The sequence below is a fragment of the Propithecus coquereli genome, unplaced genomic scaffold (assembly GCF_000956105.1).
Source record: "Propithecus coquereli isolate 6110/MARCELLA unplaced genomic scaffold, Pcoq_1.0 Scaffold307, whole genome shotgun sequence".
Lineage (NCBI taxonomy): Eukaryota > Metazoa > Chordata > Mammalia > Primates > Indriidae > Propithecus > Propithecus coquereli.
In genome coordinates, this window is record NW_012148697.1 from 236,404 (window position 1) to 250,599 (window position 14,196).

The 14,196-nt window shown below is 52.5% G+C and overlaps 2 protein-coding genes across 2 annotated transcripts; both read left to right on the forward strand.

Annotated features, from left to right (window-relative positions):
• Positions 1–2,240: 2,240 nt before the first annotated feature.
• Positions 2,241–4,775, forward strand: AMER3 (APC membrane recruitment protein 3). Its single transcript, XM_012649921.1, has one exon. The coding sequence runs from the start codon at positions 2,241–2,243 to the stop codon at positions 4,773–4,775; it is 2,535 nt and encodes an 844-aa protein (XP_012505375.1).
• A 6,537-nt stretch (positions 4,776–11,312) lies between these two features.
• Positions 11,313–11,536, forward strand: LOC105814815 (putative uncharacterized protein PRO2829; the record flags this gene model as incomplete). Its single annotated transcript, XM_012649912.1, has 2 exons — positions 11,313–11,378; positions 11,462–11,536. Coding segments are annotated over 2 exons (141 nt in total), but the record flags the coding sequence as incomplete, so codon positions are not given.
• Positions 11,537–14,196: the final 2,660 nt, after the last annotated feature.

The window sequence follows — 14,196 nt, forward strand, 5'->3', positions numbered from 1 at the left end:
CACAGAAAGACATTCATTATTCTATTTTTAGATTTCCGACAAAAGAGATTCTGCCCTGATGGTTCATAGACTGTCAGGTTTGGATTCAGATAGCCTGGGTTCAAATCCCAGCTCTGCCACTTACCACCTGTGTGTGCTCTGGGCCAGCCCATGGACATCTTGGGTCTGAATTTATTCTTTGTAAATTGGGAGCTACAACTCATAAGGTTGTGAGCCACGCTTCCTGCCTGGTAAGGCGGGTGTAACCAAGACTCAAGTCAGGGTCACGCGTGCTACAGCCCGGCTGGTAAGCACTGTGCTGTTGCAGCAACACCCAGCAGAGCTGCAGGGGACTGTGTGGCGTGGGAAGGGCGTCCGCAGGTGCGAGATGGGAAAGGCTTGATGAGTACACGCCATCTGGCAGGAGGCAGAAAAGCCAGTGTGGCTGCTCAAGCTGCCGTCCTTCTATTCAGGGTACCGTGACCAAGGGCTGAGCTCCAGCCAGAACCCAGCCCGGGCTCTGCAGCTCTCCCTGACTCTGCGCTTGTCCTCTCACCCTCCAGCCAAAAGTCTGAGGTGCCCCTCTGAGGGGAGGAAGTGCTGCCGGTGGGCGGGAGCAGGTGGAGACCAGTCAGCGTGCCCCATGCGCCCCCAGGAGCCCCTGCAATGCCGGCTTTTCCAGCGCTTCTCATCCTCTTCACTTCCATGTGCCCACTGGGCTGTCCCCGTGCAGAAACATTTCAGGGACTCTGGCACTGACTGTCAGCTGGTCGTGTAGCCGTGTGCAGGTAGCTGCGAGCCTTTCTTGGGGTTGGGTCTGAGAGGCACCGGCTGGAGGCCCCAGTGACGCCCGCTGCAGCCCCTCACAGGCCAAGAGGGGGAGAGAGCAGGGCCTACGGAGCAGCCTTTACGGAGAGGCAGAGGCCAGCCCGGCAGAGAACCGCTCACAGGCAGCTGACCGCCAAGGAGGGGGACACTGGCAGACGGGGGCGTTTTGGGCCTGAACCCAGGGCCGTGGCATGGGAGAGAACTCAGGGAAGGTTCTCACATCTGCCCTCTCTTGCTGGGGTATCGGGGGTCTCCAAAATTACTCCAGGGGTAGCATGTTTAAAACTAGACCCTGCTCCCCTTTCCGCACCTCGCTCAGCTCCTGCCCTCCTCCCTTCCCACCCCCACTGTCCCTCTCTTGGCCTGAATCCGGGTCTTGGAGGCTAGGACTCCCTGCCCCCTTCTCTGTCTTCCTGCCTTTGTGGACTCCTGGCGTTCCTTCCTTTGGAAGCCCCAACAGCGTGCCCTGTAGCCTCTGCCTGCCTCTGTCCCCAGCCAGGCCGTCAGGAATGCCTCTCGCTCCAGACTCTTGCTGGAGTCCTCTCTGCAAGACTCCCTCCCCGCGCTCTGTCCTAGAGCACCACCTTCACTAAAGGCGTGCTGCCACCCATGCGGAAGATGGTGCAGCTCCCCACTGATCAGGGTGAGGCCTGACGCCCCAGCTGTGCCAGGACGGTCAGGGGTCAGCACTCCTGACCTGACCCTGCCCGCCCCCGCCCGGGCAGACCCCTGCACCCTTTCCCACTGAACTCAGAACGAGGACCAGGACGCTTCTCTGGACGGCACTGCAGCTGTCGATATCTGTCAGTGCTGTGTGCACAAAAGATGACATCTGCTGCCCTGCGTCCACTCCATGCCCACCTCCACCGTACCGTTCCTTCTCCTCTCCGTCCATACTCTGTGGGGTGCTCGGCTGTGTCTTGCCTCCCCAGTGGATGCACAGTCCTGGAGTTTGCAATGGGAGGCAGGTGGGCCTGGGTGTCCCATTCAGCTGTCTCTGACCAGATGGCAAAGGAACCTTACCTAACGGGATCCTCCGCTCCACCCACTCGGCGGGGCCGTGATGCCTCCCTCGTGCTGGGGTGGTGAGGGTGCCCTGAGTTGCTGCTGCTAGAAGCCTGGGCCTGGAAACGGGAGTCTGGGTTGGCCAGATGAGCTGAGAGGGTGCTTGGGTGCAGCAGTCACCAGGCAGCTCTCATTTTGTGCCTACTGTGTACCTGTAGGTATGTTGTCTATACAGGCAGAAGCCGTCAGTATGGTGGGGCTGTTCCTGTCTCCCTCTCCCCTCCCTTCAAGGGGGCTCCCAGGGACACAGGCCCTGCAGCCAAGTGAACCTTGGGAGCAGTAGGCAGAGGTTCTAGAGCCCATGGGCCTCCAGTCTTGAATACTAAGTGCTTCCTGCTTTCCTCCACAGAGGCTGGGGTGCTGGCAGCATGGAACTGAAGAGAGGAAAGACCTTCATCAAATCCAGCCTGCAGATTTCCCACGAGAAACCCACAGACCCGGCAGCCACTGTCCCCACCAGGGAGGATGTAGGCCCCCGGTCAGTCCCGCTGGGGGGGCAGCAGAGGTCCCACGGTGAAAAAGACCCACAGGCCAGTCCCAGAGGCCAAAAGTATGAGAGATGCCCCGACCAGGGTGCACAGCCAGACCCTGACGGGAGTCTGGCAGCCCCCTGTGAGGCCACCTTTAAGCTGATACGAAAAAGCAAGACTCACAACAGTGTGCCAGGGGCTGGCAGGGCAGCAGCCACCACTGGGCAGCTGGTAGGCAGTGCTAGCTTCCCGGGGCCCTCGGGCAGCCAGCGAATGATCGACTACCGCCACTTTGTGCCCCAGATGCCCTTCGTGCCGGCTGTGGCCAAGAGCATCCCAAGGAAGAGAATTTCCCTGAAACGGCCTAAGAAGTGCTTTCGGAACCTCTTCCACATTCGCAGAAACAAGACTGAGAACTTGGCCTCACTGGAAGCCAAGGGGAAGAGCTCACTCTCCCCTGGGGGCCCATCGGATGCTGGAGGGCGGCAAGGCAAAGCCTTCCTCCCCCTGGGTGAAGCGCCAGGGCCAGACAGCCTGTGTCAGGACCTGTCAGACAGTGAGCTCCTGACGGACTCGCCCTTCGACCTCTGCAGGGCCCTGTGCGAGGACGTGGCCTCGCTCCAGAGCTTCGACTCGCTCACGGGCTGTGGGGAGATCTTTGCCGACGAGAGCTCAGTGCCATCCCTGGAGCTGAACGAAGGCCTGGGGAGCCCAGCTGGGGCTCCCCAGGACCTGGAGGGCAAGGTCCCCAGGGGCCCCTTCCAGGGCAGTGTGGAGCAGCTGGCCTCGCCTGCCCAGAGCGAGGCGGCTGACTTCGCCAAGTTCTGGGACAGTGTGAATCGCTCAGTGAGGCAGCAGCGTGGCCTGCTGGGCCCATGGCTTGCGGCCCCCCTGGGCACAGACACAGACCAGCACAGGCTGGATGTGGCTGGGCTCGCCCAGCTGCCCTTGTGCCCCTGCAGGGATCCCCGGAGCGGCTCCAAAGCTAGCTCTGTTGACACAGGTACCCCCAAGAGTGAGCAGCCGGAATCTGTGTCCACGAGTGACGAGGGCTACTATGACTCCTTCTCGCCGGGCCTGGAGGAGGACAGGAAGGAGGCCACAAGCCCAGGTACACCCGCAGCCCCCTTTCCACGGGACAGCTACAGTGGGGATGCCCTCTACGAGCTCTTCCACGACCCCCGTGAGGGCCCTGTCGGCCCGAGCCCGGATGACGACCTGTGTGTGTCTGAGAGTCTGTCTGGGCCAGCCCTGGGGACGCCGCTGTCTATGTGCAGCTTCCACGTGGGGGCCGAGGAGAACCTGGCCCCAGCACCAGCCCCCGACCTGCTCAGCCAGGGCTTCCTGCAGAGCTCCTGGAAGGGCAAGGAGTGCCTGCTGAAGCTCTGCGACACCGAGCTGGCCATCACCATGGGCATTGTCAGCTGGCTCCGCCGTGGCCCTGCACCCCGAGCCCCGCCTGCCCCCGAGGAGCCCACAGCCCCACCTGGCCCCCAGAGGGCCCCAAGGGCACGGGCAGAAAAGCTGGAGGGCAGGGGAGGCCAGGCCTCAGACACAGGGGTGCCCACGGTGTGCTCGGCAACCGGCAGGCAGGAGCGGGGGGGACACTCGGGCGCCAGATTCCTGCTTGCTGGGGAGAGCAAGGTCCCCATGGGCACTGCGCAGGGGCCCAGCACTCTGTCCAGACACCCCTCTTTGGAGAAAGGGACACGAGGCCGCCCTGAAGGCATGTTCTCCTCTGTGGTGTCTGCGGCTGCTGCGACAGCAGACACTTCCAGTAAAAACAAGGCCCCGACCCCCTCTGCCTGGCCCAGCTCCCAGAAGGAGCCTGGGCCACCTGGGGACCTGGGGTGTTTCCAAGGTCCCCAGAGACCAGGTCACGGGGGAAGTACTCTGGACACAGAGCCCATGCTCATGGGCTGTGTCGCCCATGTGGCAGCCCTGCAGATACACCAGGGTGGCCAGCCCCCACCCGGGCAGCCTCTAAGGCAGGACGCAGGCAGAGGGTTCTTCGGGCAGCCCCAGGCCAAGGACCCTGACATTCTGTGGCAGAAACAGCCCAGCAGCTCCCCCAGTGTGGCCGCCGCCCGCGACCTGCCCTCTCCGGCCAGTGCACAGGACCAGAGGTGTCGAGACCACATCTCGGACCTGAGTAGGCTCAGGGTGGAGCCTGCTGGGCTGAGTGTCCAGGGTGGTGCCTCCATGGAGGGCCAGTCCCCACAGCTCAGCAGGGGGGCTGTGGAACAGGTGGCACATGGCAGTCTGCTGGACTCTGAGGCCCCCTCGGCTCCTGCTGCCTGGTGCAGCCCCCAGTGCCATCACCCAGAAACCCCGGGCCTCACTTTGGACAGCCAGCGGGAGAGGGGGCCCCCGGCAAGTGCCCCCGAATGCCTCAGCAGCCTCCTCACCCGAGAGGGCCTCCTCTATGGCTAGCCAGGAGTGGGGGCCCCAAGGCTAGCTGTGGCCGAGCCCCACCTGCGGGACAGGCGTGCCCTCGCCAGAAGCAGCATTCTTATGGCCACATTCAGAAGACCCTGGGACCCAAATCTCCATCTTTTTTCCCTGACATGAGGACTAGCCCTAACCCTAACCCTAATGCTAATCCTAACACAGAGAATCATGGGTGGGCGCTTTCGTGTGGGGACATCTTGCCTGAACCCACCAGGGCAGGTGGCCCAAGGCCAAGGACAACTTGAAGCTGCGAACATCTTGCTGCTCGTCAAACAGCATGTCCAAGAGAGGAGCTCAGGCTCGACGCTGATGGGAGGGAAGGGTGCACAGTGCAGGGGGGAGGAAAGGGAAGTGGGGAGCCAGCACATCTTCATGGCATGTGGGAGGAGGGATCCGATCATGATCTGCAAAGACACTCTCCTGAACACCATAATCCCGAATGCTGAAATCCTGAAAAGTCAAAATCCCTAAAGTCTAAAATCCCAAAATCACAATTCTGGAAGATAAAAATGCCAGAAATATAATTCTGGAAAAAATAATAAAAAATTCTTTAAAAGGTATTTAGTCACATTTTTAAAAGGGGATTTAACTGAGGAACATAAAAACACAACAGAACACTTCATAGGCCACTTTACACAATAAAATATCCAGTAATAACACATGTATTTTGCAAGCATAAACACTCAGGCATGCTAACGTCAGTCTCACGTGTTTAGCAGTTAGGAACAGACAAACTGTATTCATAAAGCAGTAGATCAGAAATGGAAATATAGAAACACATATCACTTTGGTTGGTAACTGCGCACCTAGCTTTGTAAATACCGTCATATTGTGATGGACAACCGAAGTCTTTTTTTATGAGATCGATCAAAAACCATAGTGGGTCACCGCCACACATGCAATCGCCCAGAGGGCTGAGATCTCAAGAAATTTTATCTTTCACAAATGCATATGTACAAAAAGGACATCTCTTCATTTATTGAGGACGTTTCAGTGTTTTTACATACGTGCACAATGCTCACACAAAAAGTCGAAGCTGTGATAATGCACTTTTATACAAATCAGAGCTCTCTCAAATCTCTACACAGTTCACACCTCCAATTCATACCTGATGCCAGTAGCATGCTCAGGCCAAACGCATCCAGGCCACTGGTGCAAGTCCTGGAGTCCAAAGGCCATCGAACCTGGAGTTCTGATGTCCAAGACAGCAAAGAAAACCCGTCCCAGCTCTCAGAGAAAGACCAGCTGGACTTCCATATTTGTTCTCTCCAGGCCCTGGCCGATGGGATGGCACCCGCCAACGTTGAGGGCACATCCTCCCACCTAGTTCACTCAGACTCTAGAAACACCCCCACAGATACACCCAAAATAACGCCTTGTCAGGTTTCTAGGTAGTCCTTAATCCAATCAAGCCAATGCCTAAAATAAGTCCACAAGTCTACCCCTTGTCTATGTGGCACCCATAGGCATCTCCTTGAACCATACTTAATTCCAAATAAAGACAGTAACAATGTAGTAATTCTGCCTAACAGATGCAACTATCCTGTGATTGTGATTTTCAGGATTTTAGATGTCAGGGATTTGATCTTTCAAGATTTCAACATTGGGGATTACGGCATTTGGAATTGTGCATTTCAGGATCATGATCCAAACCTGTGCGATTGTGGGGTCTGAGGCTTGGTGGGGGCAGATGGGGGGTAAGCTAGGGAGGACCCACCAGCCCCAGGACAGGCGGCCACACATGCTGAGGCCTGGAGGGCTTCTCCTCGGGTATCCAAAGCAGGACCAGCCCCGCCTCAGCGGGAGGCTTGAGCCCGGCCCTGCCATGCGTCGCTGTGCCACCCTGCCAGGGCTGGCCGGACCTGCCCACCCTGCTGATGGGTGCTGCTGGATTCTCTGTCACAATCATCCCAGACAAACAATGATTTCCTTCCACTCGCACTCTGTAACTGAAGCCATGGATGGCGAAATGCTCTTTGGCAAGAAGGCAGTTGATTCTTCCCAATCTGTTCCACCTGCGAGTGGCAAAGGCCTTTGACTCCCACCCTCTGCATTGTCAGCCTCTCTCCCTCCTTCAGGACAACTCGCCTTCGAATGGGGCTGTGCTCCCCTGCCCCCTGAAAACCGCAGCACTCCGCAGCGCCCAGACATTTGGAGCTTGGAGGAGAAGGCGCTGGCGTCTTTCCTGGCCCAGTGTCAAGCCAGCAGGTGCGGGGGCCACGAACATTCTCTGGGATTAGATTCTACCTCAGCCGGCACGCTGCAGTGAGACGCTGAAAGGGACAGGGCAGGCAGCTATGAAATGGGTTTCTAGAGGAAAGGCCAGCATAGGAGAAGGGGTTGGTCAGGTCAGGGGCAAACTTCGAGGAAGTCCTATCTCATACAGAGCTTCCGCCGGGGAGGAGAATGGGGGGTGCCTGCTCTAACACGGGAAGAAGGCAGCGCAGGACTTGCAGGTGTGAGGGCTGCAGCCTGAGGAGGAGATGCCGGCTCAGTGCCTCTCCTGATTGCCTAACGCTTGGTTTCAAGCTAGAAAATGCTCCTGTGGCCCTTGTTCGCTGAGGCCTGCTCTGTGCAGGATGCAGGCTGTGTGTTGTAGGTTCAGAAAGGTGCAGCAGGGCTCCTGACGGGTGCACCTGGACCTGTGAGGCCACATCTGACCCCTCCTTCCACCTCGGGCAGCTCACCTGATCCCAGCATCACCCTCGCTGCAGGTGTTAGCCTCACTGTTCAGACCTGGAAACTGAGGCACAGAGCGCTGGTGTGATGTGCCCACAGACATGCACAGCTAGTGTGTGGGGTGCCTGGTTTGGATCCCACTCCTGGCTCTAAAGCCTCCTTGGCACATTCCAGGACCTCTTGCTGAGCTCGCCCAGCGAGCGCCCTGCTCAGAGCCCTCACCCCTCCTCCTTCTAGGCCCCGGGTATCTGAGCACCCTCGGTGCCAGCCATGTGCCCCCTGTTAGCAGACTGAGAGCCCCGAGGGGAGGCTGCCCTGACTCAGCCTCAGCCCAGGGGCTTTGTCCTGCACCAGATGGAGCAGATGCTCAGTAAATGCTTGTTGAAAAGAATGAAGTGTCAGAAGGCTGTGCATGGATTCTGATTGACTGTTGACCATGAGCTTTGTGTCTAAAGAGAAACGGAGTCAAGGTTTACAAACGACTCTGGCTTGAGGGCCAGAGGCCCTCCCTGGCAGGGGATGGACATTCCCTTATTGTGCCTCGTTGCGACGCAGTGACTCATGGTGATGGAGAGCCCGGCCAGGCTGAGAGAGCTGCAGAAGGCAGGAGCCAAGGTGGTCCCGGTGCGATCAGGAACAGGGGAAACAGGGTGCCCAAGACCCAGGGGCCATGTCCAGGCATGGTCTACAGTGGCCTGATAGCAGGCACAGGGAAACAGGGCCGTGCCTCCTGGGAGGACCCGCTGGCTGCCTGCTCTTCACTGGGAGCCCGTTAGACAGCCCCAGCACCCACCTTCCACCATGTGGGTGGGGGTACCAGGAATGGCCTGCCGAGTGCCCTGCTGGGGTAATGGAGGAGGGCTACATGACCCCCGCAGAGGTGACCTTGCTCTGGCACCCCACCCTCAAGCTGCCCTCCCCGGTGGGAGGGGTCCAGGCAGTGGTAGCCTGGCGGGGCTCCGCAGGCCTCAGGGTGACCCATGGAGGAGAAAGAGGGGACTTCAGGGCCAGCTCCTGGGACAAGTGCCTGGCCCAGTGCTGGGAGGGGAAGAGGCTGGTTGGGCACTTTCAGAACTCTGGTCATTTCCAACCCTCTTGTTCACACATGGCTGCAGAGGTGACGGCAGTGTTTCCCATGGGAAATAAAATCCTGAGAAGTATGCCCAGCTGTGCCCAGCTCACAGCTGTCCCACAGAGCCCAAGGGGCTGGCCAGGGTCCCATCATGGTGGCAGGGTGGGGCGTCACCCTGGCCGGCCGTGCGCCGTGCCTTTCAGCCGTCCCGCTTGTGCCGGGCAGCTGGGGGCTCTGGGAGCGTGGGCAGGAGAGAGGCGCTGAGAAGAAGGGGTGAAGCCCAGCACAGGCCACGGGGGCCTGCGGACTACATCAGTGTAGCTTCGTGTCTTTCCTTGTTTCCTATTTTGTTATTTTATTTTATTTCCTGGAACAAGAATAAATACATGGGATACAAAACTCAAAAGACACAGAAGGGAAAACAGTGGAAATTGAGTACTCCATCCTTCCTCCTCATCCTTCTGTTATTGATACAAAATTCATTCACATTGTCAAAGGACAAAATTGGAACAGATTTCATTATAGATCTGATTGGCTTTTATTTGCAATTCATGAATAGAGCAGCCTCCATTCTACAAAATAGAATGAGGGCCCCACTGGACGATGGCAGGACAGTGGGTTTCGTGAGGTGGGAAAAAGGAAACAGAGTAACAGGAAAACGCTGACCAGTCACCATCAGGTCACTCCAGGTGACTGTTTCGTGAGGGTTGAAGCAGAGGGGACACCCTTATTATGACTCAGGTAGACCGTACTCTCCGTTCTCAGGAAAAGCTGGTCTGTTTGGGGATCTACCTGCTTCCTTGCAGTTTCGGCTTGAGGATGTGGCGTTTAGCACACGTGAGTCCACTCTGGCTGGGTCTGGTCTGCGGGGCCCAGGGCACGAGCCGAGTTGTTGAACAACACTCACTGTCCCCAATCCCAACAGCGCCAAGAGCACAGCCCCTTGCCCTCTCCTCCGCGAACCAGTGTGAGTCCTCAGACCCTTCCTCTTCCGTGACGTGCGCACGTGAGCTTTACCCCGTCTCGCTGTGCTCCTGGGCCCGGCGCCCGCGGGGCGGCGCACCCCGTTCTCCCGAGCAGCTGCGCAGCAGTCTGCCCTGGCGGCAGCCCGTCCGCGCGCTCCGTCTGCAGGACGCGCACGTGGTCTCCCATCTTGCCGTGGCAGACAGTGCTGCCCTCCTTTATTCTCCCAAGCGTTCACTATTAAAGTCCTCTTCACAATTGTAAATGGGAAAATTAATCGACAAGAAAAAGATGTGTTTTTTTAACGAAAAGCACCTCTTGCCTCCACTGCCCCCCTCTACCGGCTGCCCTGACGGTGACCTGGACTCCACACTCATGCAAACGAGGCGCACATCTGCCTCCGGGAGGGAGAGGCGGTTTTTTATTATTACATGTAAAGACTTTGGAAGCTGCCATTCCCATCCTTCAACAAGAAAAAGCCAAGCAAACAAAAAATCAATGACTTTTCTGGACCCATCTGAGAACTGAGCTCACAGGGCAAATGACTTTCTCAAAACCCGGAGAGACAGATGCATCCAGAGAAATTCAGCAACCTATGGCCTGGAGCAGGTGTCTCCAGATGCCAAAAACTGGTAAAAACACTTAGATAAAAGTTGACAGGTTGTTGCAGGCTGAGTAGGAAGTGGAGGGCTGAGCACTAAAGGGACCACAGTATCAGAGGCCGTGCCTCCAGGAACCACTCCGTGTTTTCAGGGTGAGGATCAGAGAAAGAAGCCCCTGACCCTGGCAGAGGAAGGGGGGCGGCTGAACCCTCCTGACCCTTCTCCCTCACATAGGCCTCGCTCACAGGGGAGCGGCTTCCCCAGGGCTATTCTGACGCCTTTCCAGGCCGAAGGGAGGGCTCCACCCCACTGCCGTTCTCCCCAGCCTTCCTGTCTCACCTAAGGGAAATGTACGGTGAGGGGAGCCATCGTGGAAGCAGCCTGGAGACACCGGTGGGGAGGGACCCAGGCTCTGAAGGCTTCACCCTACCCAGAGGCACAGGGACTAAAGGACTGAGGAAATCAGAAGACATGGGCCCCCCTCTCTGCATAGGACCCCCGACACTAACAGCCGAGTAATAACAGCAGTGGATTATAGTCGAAAGAGCTACCAGACAGACTCTCTGAGGACCAGAATAAAGGGAAGCCACGAAGAGAAGAGAGGGGGAAAAGTAAGCCCATTAGAGTGACTCGAAGCGTCTGGTGCCCAGAGCTAGGACAAATATTACAGCAGCCAGATGACTAAATCCTGCCATGGAAAGCCTGTTGCCTCAGCACCTGTGACCCTACACGTACAACGTGTCTGACTTTTGACCAAAAATTGCAAAGCCTGCTAAAGGCAAGAAAAAGCAAAGTCTGAAGAGAAAAGCCATCACCAGAACAGACTCACATATGACACAGAGATTGGAATGAGCAGACAGCGAGTGTAAGCAACTGGATTGATGTGTTACAAGCTCTTATGGGAAAAGAGCAGGTGAGTAATGTAAGCCTAAAAGAAGAGTTCCAAAAAAAAGTCCAAAGGAAATTCTAGAAATCAAAAATTCTATCTTAGAAATGAAGAATCACTTTGAAGGGCTCATCAGGAGACTCAACAAGGTGAGTAAGGGATCAGGGAGCTTTATCAGAAAATCCCTTCAGATGAATGAAAATGAAAATGCCACATACCAAAACTTATGGGACGCAGAGAAAGCAGTGCGAAGAGGGGAATTTATAGCTGTAACGTACACATTAAAAAAAGGAAACCTCGGCCAGGCGCGGTGGCTCACGCCTGTAATCCTAGCTCTCTGGGAGGCCGAGGCGGGCGGATTGTTTGAGCTCAGGAGTTCGAAACCAGCCTGAGCAAGAGCGAGACCCCGTCTCTACTAAAAATAGAAAGAAATTAATTGGACAACTAAAAATACATAGAAAAAATTAGCCGGGCATGGTGGCACATGCCTGTAGTCCCAGCTACTTGGGAGGCTGAGGCAGGAGGATCGCTTGAGCCCAGGAGTTTGAGGTTGCTGTGAGATAGGATGATGCCACAGCACTCTAGCCTGGGCGACACAGTGAGACTCTGTCTCAAAAAAAAAAAAAAAAAAGGAAACCTCAAACCAATAACCTAAGTTTACACCTTAAAGAACTAGAAAAAGAATCAAAAATTAACCCAAAGGCAGCAGAAGGAAAAAAAAATAAAGATTAGAGGATAAATAAAATAAATAACAGAAAAACAATAAAGAAAATCAACAAAACCAAAATCTGGTACTTTAAAAAGATAGACTACATTAATAAACCTTTAGCTACATTGATTGAGAATAAAAGAGGGAAGACTCAAGTTACTAAAATTAGAAATGAAAGTTGGGGTATTAATACCAATTTTACTGAAATAAAATGGATTATAAAAGAATTTTGGCCCAGCACAGTGGCTCATACCTATAATCCTAGCACTGTGGGAGGCCAAGGTCAGAGGATTGCTTGAGGTCAGGAGTTTGTTACCAGCCTAAGCAAGAATGAGATCCCCGTCTCTACCAAAAACAGAAAAATTAGCTGGGCATGGTGGCGCGCACCTGTAGTCCCAGCTATTTGAGAGGCTGAGGCAGGAGGATCACTTGAGCCCAGGAGTTTGAGGTTGCTGTGAGCTATTCTGATGACTCTAGCTGGGATGACAGAGTGAGACTGTCTCCAAGAAAAAAAAAAAAGAATGTTCTGAACATTTTTATGCCAACAAGTCGGATAACCTAGACGAAATGGACAAATTCTTAGAACATACATTGACTAAAACTGAATCATGATGAAATAGAAAATCTGAATAGACCTATAACTGCTAAGGAGACTGGATCAGTAATCTAGTCTCCCAACAAAGAAAATCCCAGGACAAGATGGCTTCACTGGTGAATTCCACCAAACATTTAAAGCAGATTTAACAGAAATCCTTCTCAAACTCTTCCAAAAAATGTTAAAGAGGAAGGAACACTTCCTAATTGTTTCATGTGGCCAGCATTATGCTGATACCAAAGCCAGACAAAAATACTACAAAAAAACTACACACCAATATCCCTTATGGATATGTGTAATAGTTGCAAAACCCTCAACAAAATACTAGTAAGCCAAACTCAGCAGTATATTAAAAGAATTACACACCAAGACCAAGTGAATTTTATTCCTGAAGTACAGGATGGTTCAACGTTCAAAAATCAAATTATATAATACACTACTTTAATAGGATGAAGGAGAAAAAACACATGACCACCTAATATGGTGTAGAAAAAAAATTGACAAAATCTAACACTCTTGCATGATAAAAAAAAATACTCAATAGACTAGGAATGGAAGTAAACTTCTTCAACTTGATAAAGGTAATTTATGAAAAGTTCACAAATAACATCATCTTCAGTGGTAAAAGACTGAAATCTTTTCCCCTAAGATAAGGAACAAGATAAGGATGCCCACTTTCACCACTTCTACTCAACATAGTACTGGAAGTTTTGGCCAGAGCAATTAGGCAAGAAAAATAAATTAAAATGCATCTACATTTTAAAGGAAAAAGCAAAATTATTTAAGTTCCCAGGTGACATGATATAATATATAGAAACCCCTAAATATTCCACAAAAAACTGTAGAGTTAATAAATTAATTAGCAGAATTGCAAGATACAAAATCAACACACAAAAATCATTTGCCTTTCTATACACTAGCAATGAATAATCTAAAGGAAAATTAACAAAGAAATTCCATTTACAATAGCATTAAAAATAGGAAAAAAATTTAACCAAAAAGATGAAATAACTGTACACTAAAAACTATAACATACTGCTGAAAAAAATTTAAAAGATGTAAATAAGTGGAAAGACATCTCATGTTCATAGATTGGAAGACTTAATATTGTTAAATGGCAATGCTACCTAAAGCTATTAAATGCAATCCCTGTGAAAATCCCAATGGATTTTTTTTTATTCAGAAATAGACAAGCTCATCCCAAAATTCATATGGAATCTGAAAGGACCCAGAACAGCCCAAACAATTGTAAACAAGTAGAACAAGTTGGAGGACTCACATTTGCTGATTTGAAAACTTACTATAAAGCTACAGTAATCAAAACAGGGTCCTACTGGCATAAGGACAGACATAGACAAATTGAATAGAACAGAGAGCTCATAAATAAGCCCTTGATATATGGTCAGTTGATTTTTGACAAGGGTTCCAAAATCATTCAATGGGAAAAAAAACATCTTTTAAATAAATGACACTGGAAAAAGTGGATATCCACATGCAAAAGTATGAATTTGGACCCTCACCTTATAATATCATATACAAAAATTAACTCAAAATGGATCAAAAACTTAAACATAAGAACTAAGACTATGTTGGAAGAAAACAGAGAGGAAAATCTTTATGATGTTAAATTTGGCCTTGATTTCTTGTATATGATACCAAAAATATAAGCAATAATAGAAAAAAATAGATAACTTGAACTTCATCAAAATTAAAAACTTTCATGCATCAAAAGACACTATCAGGATGGGAAAAGACAACCTACAGGATGGGAAAAAATATTTGGACATCAAAAATCTGATAAGGGATTAATATCCAGAACATATAAAAAACTCCTACAACTCAACAACAAAAAGACAAACAACTTAACTTTAAAAATGGACAAAGGTCTTGAATAGAC